The sequence below is a fragment of the Camelus bactrianus genome, chromosome 18 (genome assembly GCF_048773025.1).
Source record: "Camelus bactrianus isolate YW-2024 breed Bactrian camel chromosome 18, ASM4877302v1, whole genome shotgun sequence".
NCBI classification, from domain to species: Eukaryota; Metazoa; Chordata; class Mammalia; order Artiodactyla; family Camelidae; genus Camelus; species Camelus bactrianus.
Window position 1 is genome coordinate 5,871,460 of NC_133556.1, and position 14,040 is coordinate 5,885,499.

The window sequence follows — 14,040 nt, forward strand, 5'->3', positions numbered from 1 at the left end:
TACTACTAACCATGTCTCGGTTTTCTCATCTGTAAAAAGAGGGATGTTAATAGGACTGACAGCCCCTGTGATTGTGGGAGACAAGGCTGACGGTACTGGAGACAGTCCGCGCTGGCACGGGGCTCAGCTGTCAGTGAGACCAGCCATCATGACGACGAGACTGGCGCCTCCTTCCGCGGGGGAACCACGGACTGTTCATCTCTGTATCCCCTACGTGCTCCCTGAGCTGCTGGCCAAGAGCTTCAAGGACGAGGGAGTGGCGTGGGGCGTCAGAGGAGGGGCTGGGATCCCCTCTGGGGTCTGGGGAGAGGGCGATGAGGGAGGTCAAGCCCGGGCTTCGGGCTCCAAGGGCTTCGAATCTCACTGTATCAGTTACTGTGCCTGGAGAACTTCCCTCCCTCCTCTCCTTCCTTCCTTCATTCCTGAAGCAAAGGGAATAAAAATGGGGGCAATAATAGTACCTACCTCACAGAATCGTGATGGATGAACGGAGTTAACATATAAAGCGCTTAGAACAATGCCTGACACACAGTGATGGCTCCATGGATGTTACTTCTTACTACTTTTATCTCTTTTTAAAAATATTTTTTTCTGATTATGAATGCCATACTTACTTTTGGTAGAAAAGTGAAAATGTAGGAAAACCCCCACCAGAGGGAGGGAGTCAGAGGTATGAACAAGTGATAAGTAAAAGATGGACATGGGGAGACAAGCCCGGTAATAAACGTGTGTACAAGATGCAGCTCAGGGAAATGATGGACCTGGTGGGGGTGGAGGGTGGCATCCACCATGCCCGGAAAGGTGAAGCTTAGGAGGAGGTTTTGACAGATGAGTAGGAGTCTGTTAGGTGGGCGAGGAGGGGAGGGTGTTAGCACGTGCAGAGACAGAGAGACTGCACTGTCTTCGCGAGGCTGTCACCCCAGCTTTGCATCGCTCCAGCATAACCCACGTGGGAGGGGACGAGGAACGAGTCAGGAACGGCCTGGGCCAAGGCAGGAGTCACAGGAGTGAGCAAGACCGGGTGGGCGGGAGATACAGACTGGAGGGGAGAGGAAATGGGAGAATCCATGCATCCAGAACCAGGCCCAGCTTTCTGGCGTGGCTGACTGGGAAGCTGATGATGTCAGCAACCAAAGCAGGGATAACTCAAGGGACACTGCTTGTGGAGGAAGATGCTAAGAATCCTTTGTCGTTCGTGAAGAAGCCCCTCTGGTGGCCGCATTTATCCACGTAGGTAGAAAATAGTCCATGGGAATTTTGATTCATTAAAAAAACTTCAGTTCTTCATTATTGCTATATTTAAAATAATGCACCTGACTGGGCTTTCTTTTATTTTCTGAAGTGGGGGAAAAAAACTTAAACTCTATATAAAACAACTTATGGGGGGAAAATATCTTTGGGGAGCTTTTAAAAAGCAATCTTTTAATTAAAAAGGAACAATTTGTTAAGACGTTCCCCACCACCACTCCATGGTTCACATTTCTGTCGGCTGAAATGTTCAGGTAAAACCAAGCTTTCCCTTTACTTGGAAACTTAGAACATATCCTCTCTCAGAATTATCTTGAGTTCTATCTCAAAGAACAGGCATGACTCGGGATGGGCTGGAGGCACCAGGGACCAAATTGCCTTTGCTGGGACTGCTAATGTCCTTGGAAATCATTTCACAGGTGAGAAGGCAAAGCTAACAGTGGAAGGCAGAAGCTTACAAGGAGGCAGATTTCAGCCCTCCTTAACTCCCAGCCATCGGAATGCTCATCAGTGGAGTCACCTGCCTCTGCCCGGTGCCACAATCAACGAGCCGCCTCTCCCTGAAGGCGCCGCCAGAGACTGGAGAGCCGTTCGCCGCGGCTGCTGCTGGAAGCATCTGCACGGAGCGGGAGGCTGAAGGTGGCTTCCAAGGCCCTCCTGGACTCCGATTTTCACTGATGGGAGGTAAGGAGCTGGAGCAGGACATGGGGACACTGTGAGTGAACAAACTCACAGGGCACGGAGGCGGGTATGTTTTGGGGCCTTGTTACCACCGTGCTATTTGATGTGACAAAGATTTCTTTGCTTTAACAAACCTTCCTCACGCTCCCAAACCTTTTCTTAGACCCACGTGTGTGCTTCCCTGTAAATTCTAGTTTTAGCGAGAGCCGTGCTAAATCAGTTTGGCAAGAGTCCTCCGCCCTTCACATCTGACCCGCCCCAGTATCTCATCAGATACCTCATCCTGCTGCGTCGCCCCAGGGTGATGTCTGACCACCCCAGCCTGTCTTCAGCAAGACTCCTTACCCCTGATGCTTCCCCTGAGAGTCTCCACCCACTGACGCCCAGCCTGCTCCTTACTGTGCATCCCCACAGACTGCGCTGTGCTCAGAATCGAGCCCAGTTACAACAGCTGTGAATAAAATCTGTTTTTACCGCCCTAACGACTCTCCATCCCCGGGTTTTCAACATCTGGTTTTCCAATGTGAGGAGGAGCTCAAAGAGAAGGCAATACAGTTATGTAGAGACCAGCTCGAGGAAAGCCTTGACTCTATGGCTAAGGAGTTTGAATTTTATCCTTTAAGGGCGAAGCCACTGAAAATTTTTTGATAAAAGAGTGACAAGATGGGTGTAGTGCTTTGGAGAGGTAAGCTTGAGAAAAAATAAAGATACTAATGCATTAGGAGACTGTGTCATCCAGGGAGAAGTCATGAGGACTCGAACTCTGGGACTTGCAGCAAAGGAAGTTTGAGGAACTAGGAAGGAGACTGGAGAATCCTCTGACAGGACGAGGCAGTTGCCTGGATGAGGTTTACTCTTCACACGTGCCTGCTCCCCTCACATCAGAGGCACGGAGGCCACGTGGTCCAGCCTCCCAGCAAGCAGAGCAACCCAGGCGAGGCCTTCTGTGCGCTGACCACAGGGCAAGTTCAACCGTTTCTCATCTGTAAGGCGCAGTTATCACTAACGCCTGCCTCACACACAGGTTGTTGTAAAGATTAAGTGATTTCATATATGAAAACTACTTGGAAAAGGGCCAGGAAGGCCCTTTTAGGCCACGTGTCAGCTATTATTACCTTCACCTGGAAACCCCACCGCCTCCACGACCTCAACCACAACACCCTCCCCCCGCAGCAGTCCATCTTTCCACCCCCTGCTCAGGAAACGTGCCCAGGACTTGACCCTGGTTCGATGCAGGAGGATGAGCATCAACAAACTTGAAAGTTTTGACCCTGAGAGGTTTACAGAGATTTTGAGAAGGGGTACTTATGGGGAAAAAAATGTATCTGGTTTGAAAGAAGTAATTTGAAACTTTTAGAGGCCCAAGTGTCAATGCCCTGCAGTCTGCTAGAGACCTGAAACCAGAGCTTGGAAGAGGTCAGTACCACACTGTGTAGATTTAAAATGTATTTAAATAGAGGTTAATAGTTGAGGCCATGAGAGTAAATGGGTTCGAAGAATAACCCTTGGCATAGAAACCACCAATACCATGACTGGACATTAAGGAATGCTCAGGTGGGCACTTGAGAAGAGGAATCACTATGAGAAACGGGAACGAGTAATCAGGAGAGTCAGGTGAACCAAACGTTCCAGAGGTTGTTTCAAAGACACCTGGAAAACAATTTTCCACACAATGGCCTGATCGGCCTCAGGTTTGTTTGCGATGCTCTGAAGAGTGAGTCATGAAGGCTTTTCCAGGTGCGGAGCCAGCACCCGGCAGAGAGGGGGCTGAGGCTTCATGCGCACTGACAGCCCATTGCTGGCAGTCTGCCTGTTCAGGGGTCTTCCCCAGAGCTTCATGATGGAACCTCCACATGAGTAGCCATGCTCCGGCCCACCCCAAACTCTCTGCCTGGAACCTCCTCTCTGTTACCACACGGAATCTGTCTTGTGAGACCTAGCTTGTTTATCCCCTCCTAGAAATGTTCTCTATTTCATTACTGTTTCTTCCTTCTCAATACGAACATTTAGGCTCTACTCTCAGAAATCACTTTATAGGTCTGATCTGGGGCAGACACCCGCACTAACAACAAGACCCTACCATGGGTGACAGCTCTTGGTCTACACTTGCAGAGTGTCGATCTGTAAGTCTGCGGTGGGTGTCAAAGAAGAGCCAGATGGATGAGATTCATTAGTTTTATGAAATTAAAAACTTTACGTGGTCAAAATACACGATCCAAAATTTTTCAGAGGCCAGAGTTCCAGACACGTCCTCATCTTCTCTTTCATCTCCGCCTTCTCCATGACCGTAACCTCCCCACAGCCAAACCAAGACATCTCAACAGGCCCATCGGTACCTGACACCCAAGTACACTCTTATCAAGGACCCCATACTTAGCAACACCTTCCTAGTTTTGGCAGCTGGTGTTAAGTATCGTATCACACAAAACAATACGCATCAATAAAATCCTAATGGACGGGGGAGCGACTGGAAATGCCTGAGAGTCAGAGGCAACGCAGAGGAAATGATGGAGTCTTGAGGGAGTGAGTCTTGAGAGAGTGAGGTCACATGTTTGAGCCTAAAGGGGAAATGGTTGTCTGTACAAAGTTTTAATTTTTTAAAGATTCCATTTACAGTCACTAATGTTTCTTGTTTAAACTGAAATAAATTTGGCCCCTGCCCAAAAACACACTCAGTCTGTCCTTCTGAAAACTATTGTTTAATAGTGCACTTCATGTATGCTACAGGAGGAGCACGATGGGCAAGTGTAACCACAGGTCATCCCTTCAGTTGGGAAGCCCCGGGAGCTCCTCTAACCCAGCGAGGGGCCCCGCGGCCAGGCTCCGGCCTAGTTGTCCTCCTCTGGTCTCTGTGCTTTGCATTCATTCTTGGCTGCCGAAGTCAGAGGTGGCATCAGGAGGGGTCCAGCTGCCAGGGCCAGAGGTCACAGGTTATAGGTGACAGAGGGCACAGGAAGCTGGCTAAGCGAGCTCCTTAAAAACATCCTTAGTAACTAGGGGTTTAGATTAAATCACTTTCTGTCACAGAAGTGGCAGGAGAGAGGAGGAAAGGAACAGGTCGATGCTAAAAGCTTTTGCTCCTTTCCCTCATGTTAGACCCACTGATTAGCTGGATTCCCAGTTAGTCCTATCACAGCAGGGAAGAGCGAGTTCTCCCACAAAACTGCCAGGCTGCTCCTGGAAACTGGCTTATGCTGCTCCAGGAGCCCTAAAGGATACAGTCACTGCAGAAAACCTTAGGGTCCTTCCCCCGCCCGACAAAATAACATCCCTCAGCACCCAGTTTCCCTAATAAACGAAGTCATAGAACAAAACAGCACATTCTTCATCAGACCTGAAAGCTGGATTAGAAGCAGTGGCTTTGAAATACAGCCTCCATCTCCCCTGCTAGCCAGTAACACGACCCAGAACATTCTTTCCACGTTCTTCTCTGCTGACTATACTGACTCCCAACTAGAGGACTCCTTGGAATTTTATTCCTACGTGCTTCCAACCCCACCTTGGAAAGAAAGGCTCCTCTGGTGTGAGAAACATGGTCTAGTGCAAACTGCCTTCCAAAACGGAAGAAGACTGGTCCCAGAGCTTCCCTCTACTAGTGGCCCAATCTTTCAGGGCTGGGGTCATTCCTGGGGACACTGACTTGGTTGTTAACCACCGTGCCAGGATGGCCTGCCCAGTCTGCCCCATTCTCTAAGGTGAAAGGCGAGTCAGAAGGGACGCGTCCCAAGCTGTTCGTACTTGTAGAGCAAGGCAGGCGCTCTTGAGACTCAGAGGAAGCGAGGAGGCCAGGTGAGCGGCTCTCTTTCACGTCGACTCCCTGATATTTAACGCAGCAGTGACCCGGAGAGAACTTTTGCTCACTCCCATTACATTCAAAGGCTTCTCCCCAGTGTGAATTCTCTGATGGCGAACAAGAGCTGAGCTGTACCTAAAGGCTTTCCCACACTCACTACATTCATAGGGGTTCTCCCCTGTGTGGATTCTTTGATGCTGAATAAGGCCTGAGCTGTAAGTAAACTTCCCTCCACATTCCATACATTCATAGGGCTTCTCTCCAGTGTGGATCCTCTGGTGCTGATAGAGGTGTGAGCTCTGGCTGAAGGCCTTCCCACACTCGTTACATTCATAGGGCTTCTCTCCAGTGTGGATTCTCTGGTGATGAATAAGGGTGGAGCTCCTGCTGAAGGCCTTGCCGCATTCATTACAGGCGTACGGCTTCTCTCCAGTGTGGATTCTCTGGTGATGAGTAAGGGTGGAGCTCCAGCTGAAGGTTTTCCCACACTCGTTACATTCATAGGGCTTCTCCCCGGTGTGGATCCGCCGATGGAGAATGAGAGCAGAGCTGCAGCTGAAGGTCTTCCCACAGTCACTGCATTCGTAGGGCTTCTCCCCCGTGTGGATCCTCTGATGCTGGATAAGATGTGAGCTCTGGCTGAAGGCCTTCCCGCACTCACTACATTCATAGGGCTTCTCTCCGGTGTGGATCCTCTGATGCTGAATAAGGTCTGAAGTTCGATTAAAGCTCTTGCTACATTCATCACACTTATGGGGTCTGTCACCCACAGGAAGTCTCTGATGGGACAGAAGGCTGGGACTCACAGCGAAGCTGTTCCCCAGGTCACGGTATTTCTCACTTCTCTCTCCCATGGGGGTTCGTTTTTCCTCAGCTGTCACTTGACCCAAATCCTGTATCTTCCTCTTCAGTCTCTCTCCAGAGGAGTTCCCCAGCTGCCTCTTCAGACCGACTTCTTGTTCATAGGCTTCTTCAAACTTAAGACCCTGAGAAATATCCTTTTGGAATCTTCCCAATAGCACCCCGTGTGATCCTGTATCTTCAGAAATGTGTCGATCACGCTCAGTTCTGGTCTCACCATCTGGCACAATACAAAACACAAACGTCACTTGTTCCCTGTGGAAGACAGAATCAAAACCAGACACAGTATAACCACATAATGTTTACAGGCTAAAAGCACACGCCTCTCATCTGCGTGCAAAGAGGCCTGTCCAGGCTGCACGCAGCTACGCAGAGTAAGAACCTGGCCAAGGAAACAGGGAAGGTGAAAGGTGGGAAGGAAAAATTGAGAAAAGAGCTGGAAGTGCAGAGAAAACTGGATTTGTAAGGAGAGAAGGACAGATCAGGCAGAGGCAGGGAATCAAAAACAGAAGAGGCAGGACATGCTGTGTAATGGAGTGACGCAGTCCTCGGAGGTCAGAGACGGTGACTACTGAACAGTCAGAGAAAGATGCAAGTACAAGAAGCGAAATGTAGCCGGGGGCTGAGAAAAGTGGGAAGGGGGTGGGCAGCAGGGCAGGAAGGATGAAGCCCTACAGCCCCAGGTGAAAAGAACAACCATGTCTGCAGCCGCAACACATACGCCAAATCCCCGGAAACAGGCAAGAGACAGAGGCCAGTGCACGCCAGGGCCCCAGGCCGGGGAGGCTACGCTAAGATGCGAGGACACACCGACAACTTCCATGTTCAACTTCGCTATCTTCACTGCGCTGGGGTTTCTAAAGGGAGCTTCAGGCAGAGAGAACCAGTACAGAGATCTGGGTGTTAGCATTTTTAGTTTGTCAATAGTTTAAAAAGTAAAGACAGGGCAATGAGTGTTAGGGACAGAAAGAGCTGTTTCTCCCTCACCTGAACAGGTACCTCTCAGGACATCTCTGTTCTCAGTCCCCTTCAGACCCAGGACCCTCGGCTCTTCCTCTCACTCCAGCCCAGAGATCATGTCAAAATTCAGAAAGGGGAATCCTGCTCGTGGGGAAAGACTCGGGAAAAGGTTCATCCTTCATACCAAATGGGCCCACGGCTCAATCCGAGACCCAGGATCTGCAGGCGACGGAGAGGAAATGTACAGGGAGGTCTCAGACGGGATTCAGGGAGACCCCCGGCGTTGCTCGGGAAGTGTTCTCGCCGAGAGTGGGTGAAAGATGAGGAATTAACAGTCCACACACTAAAGGTTAAGCAACTAACTGCTCTCTAAACAAGCTGAAATTTCTACAAGAGGAGCAGTTACGCCAGGTCCATCCACAGAGCAACAGGTCCCTAGAGGTAGTGCAACAGAGGAGGAGACGGACTTCCAGAATGTTCACCTGGGCACAGAGCAGTACCTCACGTTTAGGGAGCCCCATATGCTAATCTTCTGGAAAAGTCTCTGGATTATATGTTAATGTTAAGTCCTAAGAATCACATGGGAGAAAGTACCAGATTTAGTTAAAAGACCAGGGCTCGAGTTCTGCCAGTCACTAGCAACGTGACACTCGGCGAAGCACTGAAGACGCCTGACCTCTCTTTCATCACCTGTAAAATGAGGGTACTTCCAGCCACCTCAACTGCTGCGTTACTGCGAGGGTTAAGTGAGAGCAGATCTATGAACGCTAGTTATGAACTGCAAATTACTGTTCAAATGAGAGTTACTATCACTGTCTGAGATTAAGTCAATCCTTAGCTAATGATTTTCAGTGACTCAACTGTTCCTAGCAAGCAAGGAAGCACAGAAACGCCCAGGGAGCTGTACTGAGACAGCACCCCTCCTTACCCAGTGAGAACACGTTCCCGTAGTTCTCCAGCATCACATCCCTGTAGAGGTCCCTCTGAGCAGGCTCCAGACGCTTCCACTCCTTCCGAATGAAGTACACAGCCACGTCCTCAAAGGTCACCAACTCCTGAAATGACACGTTCTCGCATGCAATTCCACGGTGTGTGATGGGACTGGCAGAGCCAAAACCTGATTCGGGATGGAGCTGAATACTGCATATTTGGGAAGTGGGGAAAGGAGGTTACGGTGGAGGAAGAGTGAAGAGAGACTGAGACAGAAAGGTTCATTATTCAACAGGAAAGGACCACAGCCCTGACGGACGGTTTAGGGCACTGGATGGGATGCTGCTACACAAAACTTTCCACAGGACGGGCAGGAGAGAAGGATAAAGAAAAGTACAGCTCACCTGGGCCTTGGCCTTCAGCAGTGCAGCTGCCAACATCTCATCCCCCAGACTGTCCTTGTCGGAAAATGCAGGAACTTTGGAGGAAGGAAGAGCTGAGGACGATGAAAGGGTCTGTAAGTCAATATGCACTCTGGCCCCGTGACCCACAGAGGGCTCCTGGGGTACCGGAACAACCCAGGACCCCTCCCTCTGACTGTCTAAGTCCGCACTCTCTGATGCTAAGAAGGTGCTTCCAGCAGGGACCTTCAGGGTGGGCCTTCCTGCTAGGGAGAGATGTCCAAGCCCCGTTCATCCAGGCTCTCCAGTCACTCTCCTCTCAATGACATTTGCCCAGAACGACTGTCAGTGACTGGTATAGTCTTGTCCATTCTCCTGGGCCTGGCCAGAAACACGGGCTCTCCTGTCCATGTTGCTTCCGTCACTCTCCAATCTCAACTCAAACTCTTGCACAAACTTCTAGACCAGAGGAAAACCAGGAGCTTCACCCTGACCGTGACTGAAGGCATTGTGTCCACACCTCTCCTTTCTCTCTACCCCTAGATCAAACCTCCACACTACAAACGTCCTGTGTCTGTGCTGGATCATATGTCCTTTCCTGTAATTCTTAAGTTACCCTCTTTGTCCCTTAGAGACTCTAAACCCCTAGAGAAACTAGATTCTGTACAATCACATGGACAAAAATGTCATTAAATGCTTTTTCCTGAGAAGTATGGGAGTAACAATCCTTAGGACCAAAACCGGCTCAAAATCAGGGGCACAGCCTCCGAAAGCAAAACGCAAGTGCTTTTTATGGCTTCCCAGCCCTCCTGTCCTTTCGCCTGTGACCTACAGAACAATTCCTGAGGGCTCCCCTAAAGCACGTGCTCCCCAAGAGCACAAACCAGGGCAACGACGCCGCTGCGACAAAGTACCTGGGAAGTGGAACGTGGTGATCGTCACTGTTTCCTTAATCCTGCACGAGGAGCCCACAGCCCTTACAAATGCCCCAGCCGTAAAGCCTATCAGGCTGTATTTAAGTAATGGCTTCAGCCAGCGCTCCCCACGAGGCTGGGAGCAACTGAAGGACAGGGACTACGTCCTAACTGGCCTCCAGCAGTTAGCCTAGTACCTGGTAAGCAAGGGATTTCAACAGCTGGTTGCTGAATGACTGAATGAGAGGATGCGTGACCCCTATCCCTTACCACTCTCAAGCAGTGCCTGAGGTTCCTGAGATGCATGGTCAGCCTGAGTTTCCATGGGTAGGGCTAGAAGCTCGTATCTCTGGTCTCCTGTTTGCAAAGTCAGCAGGAAGCAGGGTTTGAGTGACAATGAGGAAGCACTGCAGAAGCAAAAGGTCAGGGTGCAAAGACAATTTTAAAAAACTCTCCTGAATACAGAAAGAGGGGAACTAGCATTTCAGTTACTACCAGAATAGCAAGAGGAAATGCAGCAACAGTGATCGGTCTTTTAGATCCTGGTGAATAAATGCACCCGGTCCCTGTGATGAGACCACACGAGGATCACAAAAAAGGGCCCAAGTTCCTGGACAACATCCCACCTTAGGCGCCCTCCCCACACCGAGCACTATTTCTAACAACAAAAAATGGAGAACATGGGTGCCAAACGATGCCATTAACAGAATGAAATACTAAGTGACTACTGAAATGAGAAATACCAGAGTAAAGCGAAAAAAGAGTATTACACATAGACTGCAAAATGTTTAAGTATCATGTTAATTTTTAGGAACCCTGGGAATAATAGATAAAGCTAATGTATACAGATCAAGAAAAGACCTTCAGAAATGTTAGAATTAGTACGAGGGGAAAAAAACCCAACTTACTTTGGTCGGTTTCTAGCTGTTGCAGTACCTGTAGGCGCTACCCTCAGAGGAAGAGGGGCCGTGAAGTAGCACCCAAATAACAGAGATCAGAGAAAGTTTCCCTGAGTTCTTTGTCTCATTTTAAAAACCTGGGGGAAACAATACCTGTCTCACAGAACTAGGGCAAACAGCTCAGATCTGCTAGACTGAGATAAATTCTTCCTCCCCTTTCTTTCTAAGACAGCTTCTGCTTCCAGCCTCAGTCAAAAGCGGGCTATTACTGAGGAATCTGCGCCCTGTGCGGTCCTCGTGCGGTCTCGTTACAGAGTGTGGGTGTGTGTATTCACCAGGCTCTGAGACCCTGGTCCCAGCTGCGGTGTGTCCTCTCCCTGAGAAGGCAGCAGCGAGGCTTCTCTCATAAAAGATTTTCTCTCCCGTCTCTCATAATAGATTTCCTTGGATGTAAGTCCTTAAAGCAAGAACTAATACTTTTTAAACAAATATAAAATTATTTACTACATTTTTATTCTTGCTAAGGTCCCCACTCCCCAGTGGCTACAACAATCAAAAGAGGTCTGTTCTCTGTGGCGCCAGTGAATAAGATGTAACATTAGCACCCAGACTAAGGTTTGGATCTCAGAAGTTTCTACTCCACAACTGAACGTTGTGGCGAGGATCCACAGATGAAGTACAGGTGAGGCAGCTGCCAGAGCCTCCTTACGCTTAGGCAGGAACAGAGGGGAAACCCCTGGATTTTGGCCACCTCCCCTCTCTTTATTCATTTGCTCATAGAACAAACATTTGTTACATGCCAGTTACATTGCAAGGCACTAATGAAAGGAGTGAAAAAAATCCAGAATGCAAAAGGCATTTGCTTCATCATTACAGACTGTTGCAATCACATAAGGCATAAAATGGGGAGGGGCCCTGAGGGTCACTCAGAGTTCAGACAGTGCCAGTCTTTGGGCAGCAGGGGCATGTAGACTGCCCATCACCACACCAGGACCATTACACAGTGAAAAGCAATGAATCAGGTATGAGCCAGGCCCACTAACGATCCAGGAGACACACCCTCTTGCACAACCCTCTCCTGGTTGGGGCCCTTCGACTCTTTCTCAGAGCCAGCCATCCTCTTCTTCCTATTAACCACCTTTGCAATCTCCAGGGCTGGTTACGAGCAGACACCCCCACCAAATCAGCTCTCAGTCCAAACTCTCCTTAGAAAGGAGAGTCAGAGGCGCTGATTCCAGAGAAAAAAGCAACGCTCCCTCCTCACAACTGGGTTAAGCAAAGCTGGAACTCAAAGGCATATTGTTGAGAACAAGTCCCCAGTGTCTAGATCAGGAAACAATGTTTCTCATGGAAAGAAAAACCTCCATTGTGCCCCCACTGCTTCAGGTCCAGGCAGGGCCCTTCCCCTGCTCCACTGCCAACCCCACTCCCTGCAGTGCTCTTGGGGACTGAGAAAGATGACCTGGCAGAGAGAACAAGTCAAGGAAAGCTTTACCCGCCGGATTCTTTCCTTCCTTCTTTGTAGTTAGTCTCGAAAAGGCCAGAGTAGCAATTACTGGGAATTTGGCAGCGTCTGTTCAAGTTCCTGGGAGTTCTGACTTGAGTTGATGCCAATGCTGTATGACTAAAGAAAAACAAAGAAAAAGGAATTTAAAAGGTTCATGTAAACTTCACTTGGAATCTAGATACTTAGTGATAAGGGGGGGAAAACAGGAAGAGAGGACATATGCTGATAAATACTGATTAAGACCATAACTGGTATCTGTGCTGCGCCCTCCGAGAGCTGAAATGGAAATCAAGGTTCTCCAGGTCAACCTCCCACCCAGTGCAAGAAATACCTCAAGTTCCTAACGGTCTGTCCACTAACTTGCTAGATACTCTTACTTCAGCAGGGAGTCTGTTCCACTGCAGCACAGCTTAGCCATTAGAGAGGTCTTGGGAGTTACGCTGAGAATCTTCTCCCTCCGACCTTCACCTCTCAGAGGCCTAGTGACCTACGGAGTTTCTATGATACAATTTTCTGTTTCCAGGCAACTCTCCACCAAACACCTGAAACCCAATGATGTCCACTCTCCACAAGCTTCTCTTCGTGGGGATGAATACCTTTAGTTCCTCTAAATATCGCACAGATTTCAGGCTCATCAGCCTGCTTATCCTCTCCTGGAGTTCACATACGCCCTTCAGAACGGAAACACCGGCTTGTGTTCAATCCCACTTCAAAAGGGGGTCAAATTAGGGATTTAATACGTCTGGAAATGGGACACAGTTGTACCACTCCCCGAAAAAGACTCGATTTACTGGGCGCCAGGGGGATGATTCCGTTATGTGTGAATAGTTTTAACTGCGCACGCTTTGTAGCACTCCTCATTCTCTGATCCTCGGACCCAGCTAAGTAAAAACAGACCCTCCCTCCTGCCGAATGACGACCAAGTTAGGGTCGCTGTCATCAGCTGTTGTAAAAAGAGGGGCACCTCTCCAGCCAGACTGGAACTTTGAAGTGCTCGAGCTGGGCGCTGTGGAAGTCACAGAATCAGAACCGCAGCCCCTCCTTCCTCCTCGCACGGGGGGCCTGCAGGGGGCGGGGTCCCTGGGGAAGCGGAGTCGGGACTCGCGCCTCCCGGGAGCCTGCTCCCGGAGGGCCTGGGGACCCCGCGGGCCGCAGCAGCACGGACACCCCCCCACTTCCCTGGCGACCACTGTCCCTGCCCCACCGCGAGCCCTGGGGGCGGCCGGACTCACCCTGGGGGCAGGGACGGGAGATTTGGGGGGCCAGACACCGACCAGGCCCCGTTGGTCCCTGTCACAGACCCACACACGGTGGACAGAACAAAGAACGGAAGTTCCCTCCGTTTCGCTTCCGGGTCGGTTCTTTTCACTACTCACCGCACCCCCGAGTCCCCCACGTCCACTTGTTCTCTCTAGGAAAATGGGAAGTCTTCGCCTCTCGGTGGTTTGCTGACTGGGCGCAGGGCCCCAGCGCTGACGCAACACTCTAGGCCTGTCGCCCCCGCCCGCCGCGCCCCCTGCTGGCGGGGCCTGGTGGGGCGCTGCGCACCTGGTCCTCAGGGCGCATGCTCGGGAGCCGGCGGCCGGGGAGGGGGCGTCCTGGCGCAGGTGGCGGGGGTGGTCCGGGATGCGCTCCCACGTGGTCCTCCGCGGGGCAGCCGCGGGCCCAGCAGGGCATACAGTGTCTGAGCTACCGGAGTCCCAAGTTGACCCGCAGCAAACAGGAGGACGCTTGAAGGATTCGATATAAAAAATTCACCCATATTTGAAGTTTCCAAACAGACGAAGGTTATGCTTCCAAGCAAAGTTTTGTGTTTGTCTCATGTAAAAAAAAAAAAAAAAAAAAA

General features: G+C 50.2%; 1 protein-coding gene across 1 annotated transcript; it reads right to left on the minus strand.

Annotated features, from left to right (window-relative positions):
• Window positions 1-4,612: 4,612 nt before the first annotated feature.
• ZNF3 (zinc finger protein 3) lies at window positions 4,613-13,563 on the minus strand. Its single transcript, XM_074345742.1, is given in 7 exon segments — window positions 4,613-5,805; window positions 5,808-6,803; window positions 8,472-8,598; window positions 8,878-8,969; window positions 10,059-10,195; window positions 12,183-12,311; window positions 13,427-13,563. Coding segments are annotated over 5 exon segments (1,554 nt in total). The 5' UTR covers window positions 10,114-10,195; window positions 12,183-12,311; window positions 13,427-13,563; the 3' UTR covers window positions 4,613-5,521.
• Between the last annotated feature and the right edge of the window lie 477 nt (window positions 13,564-14,040).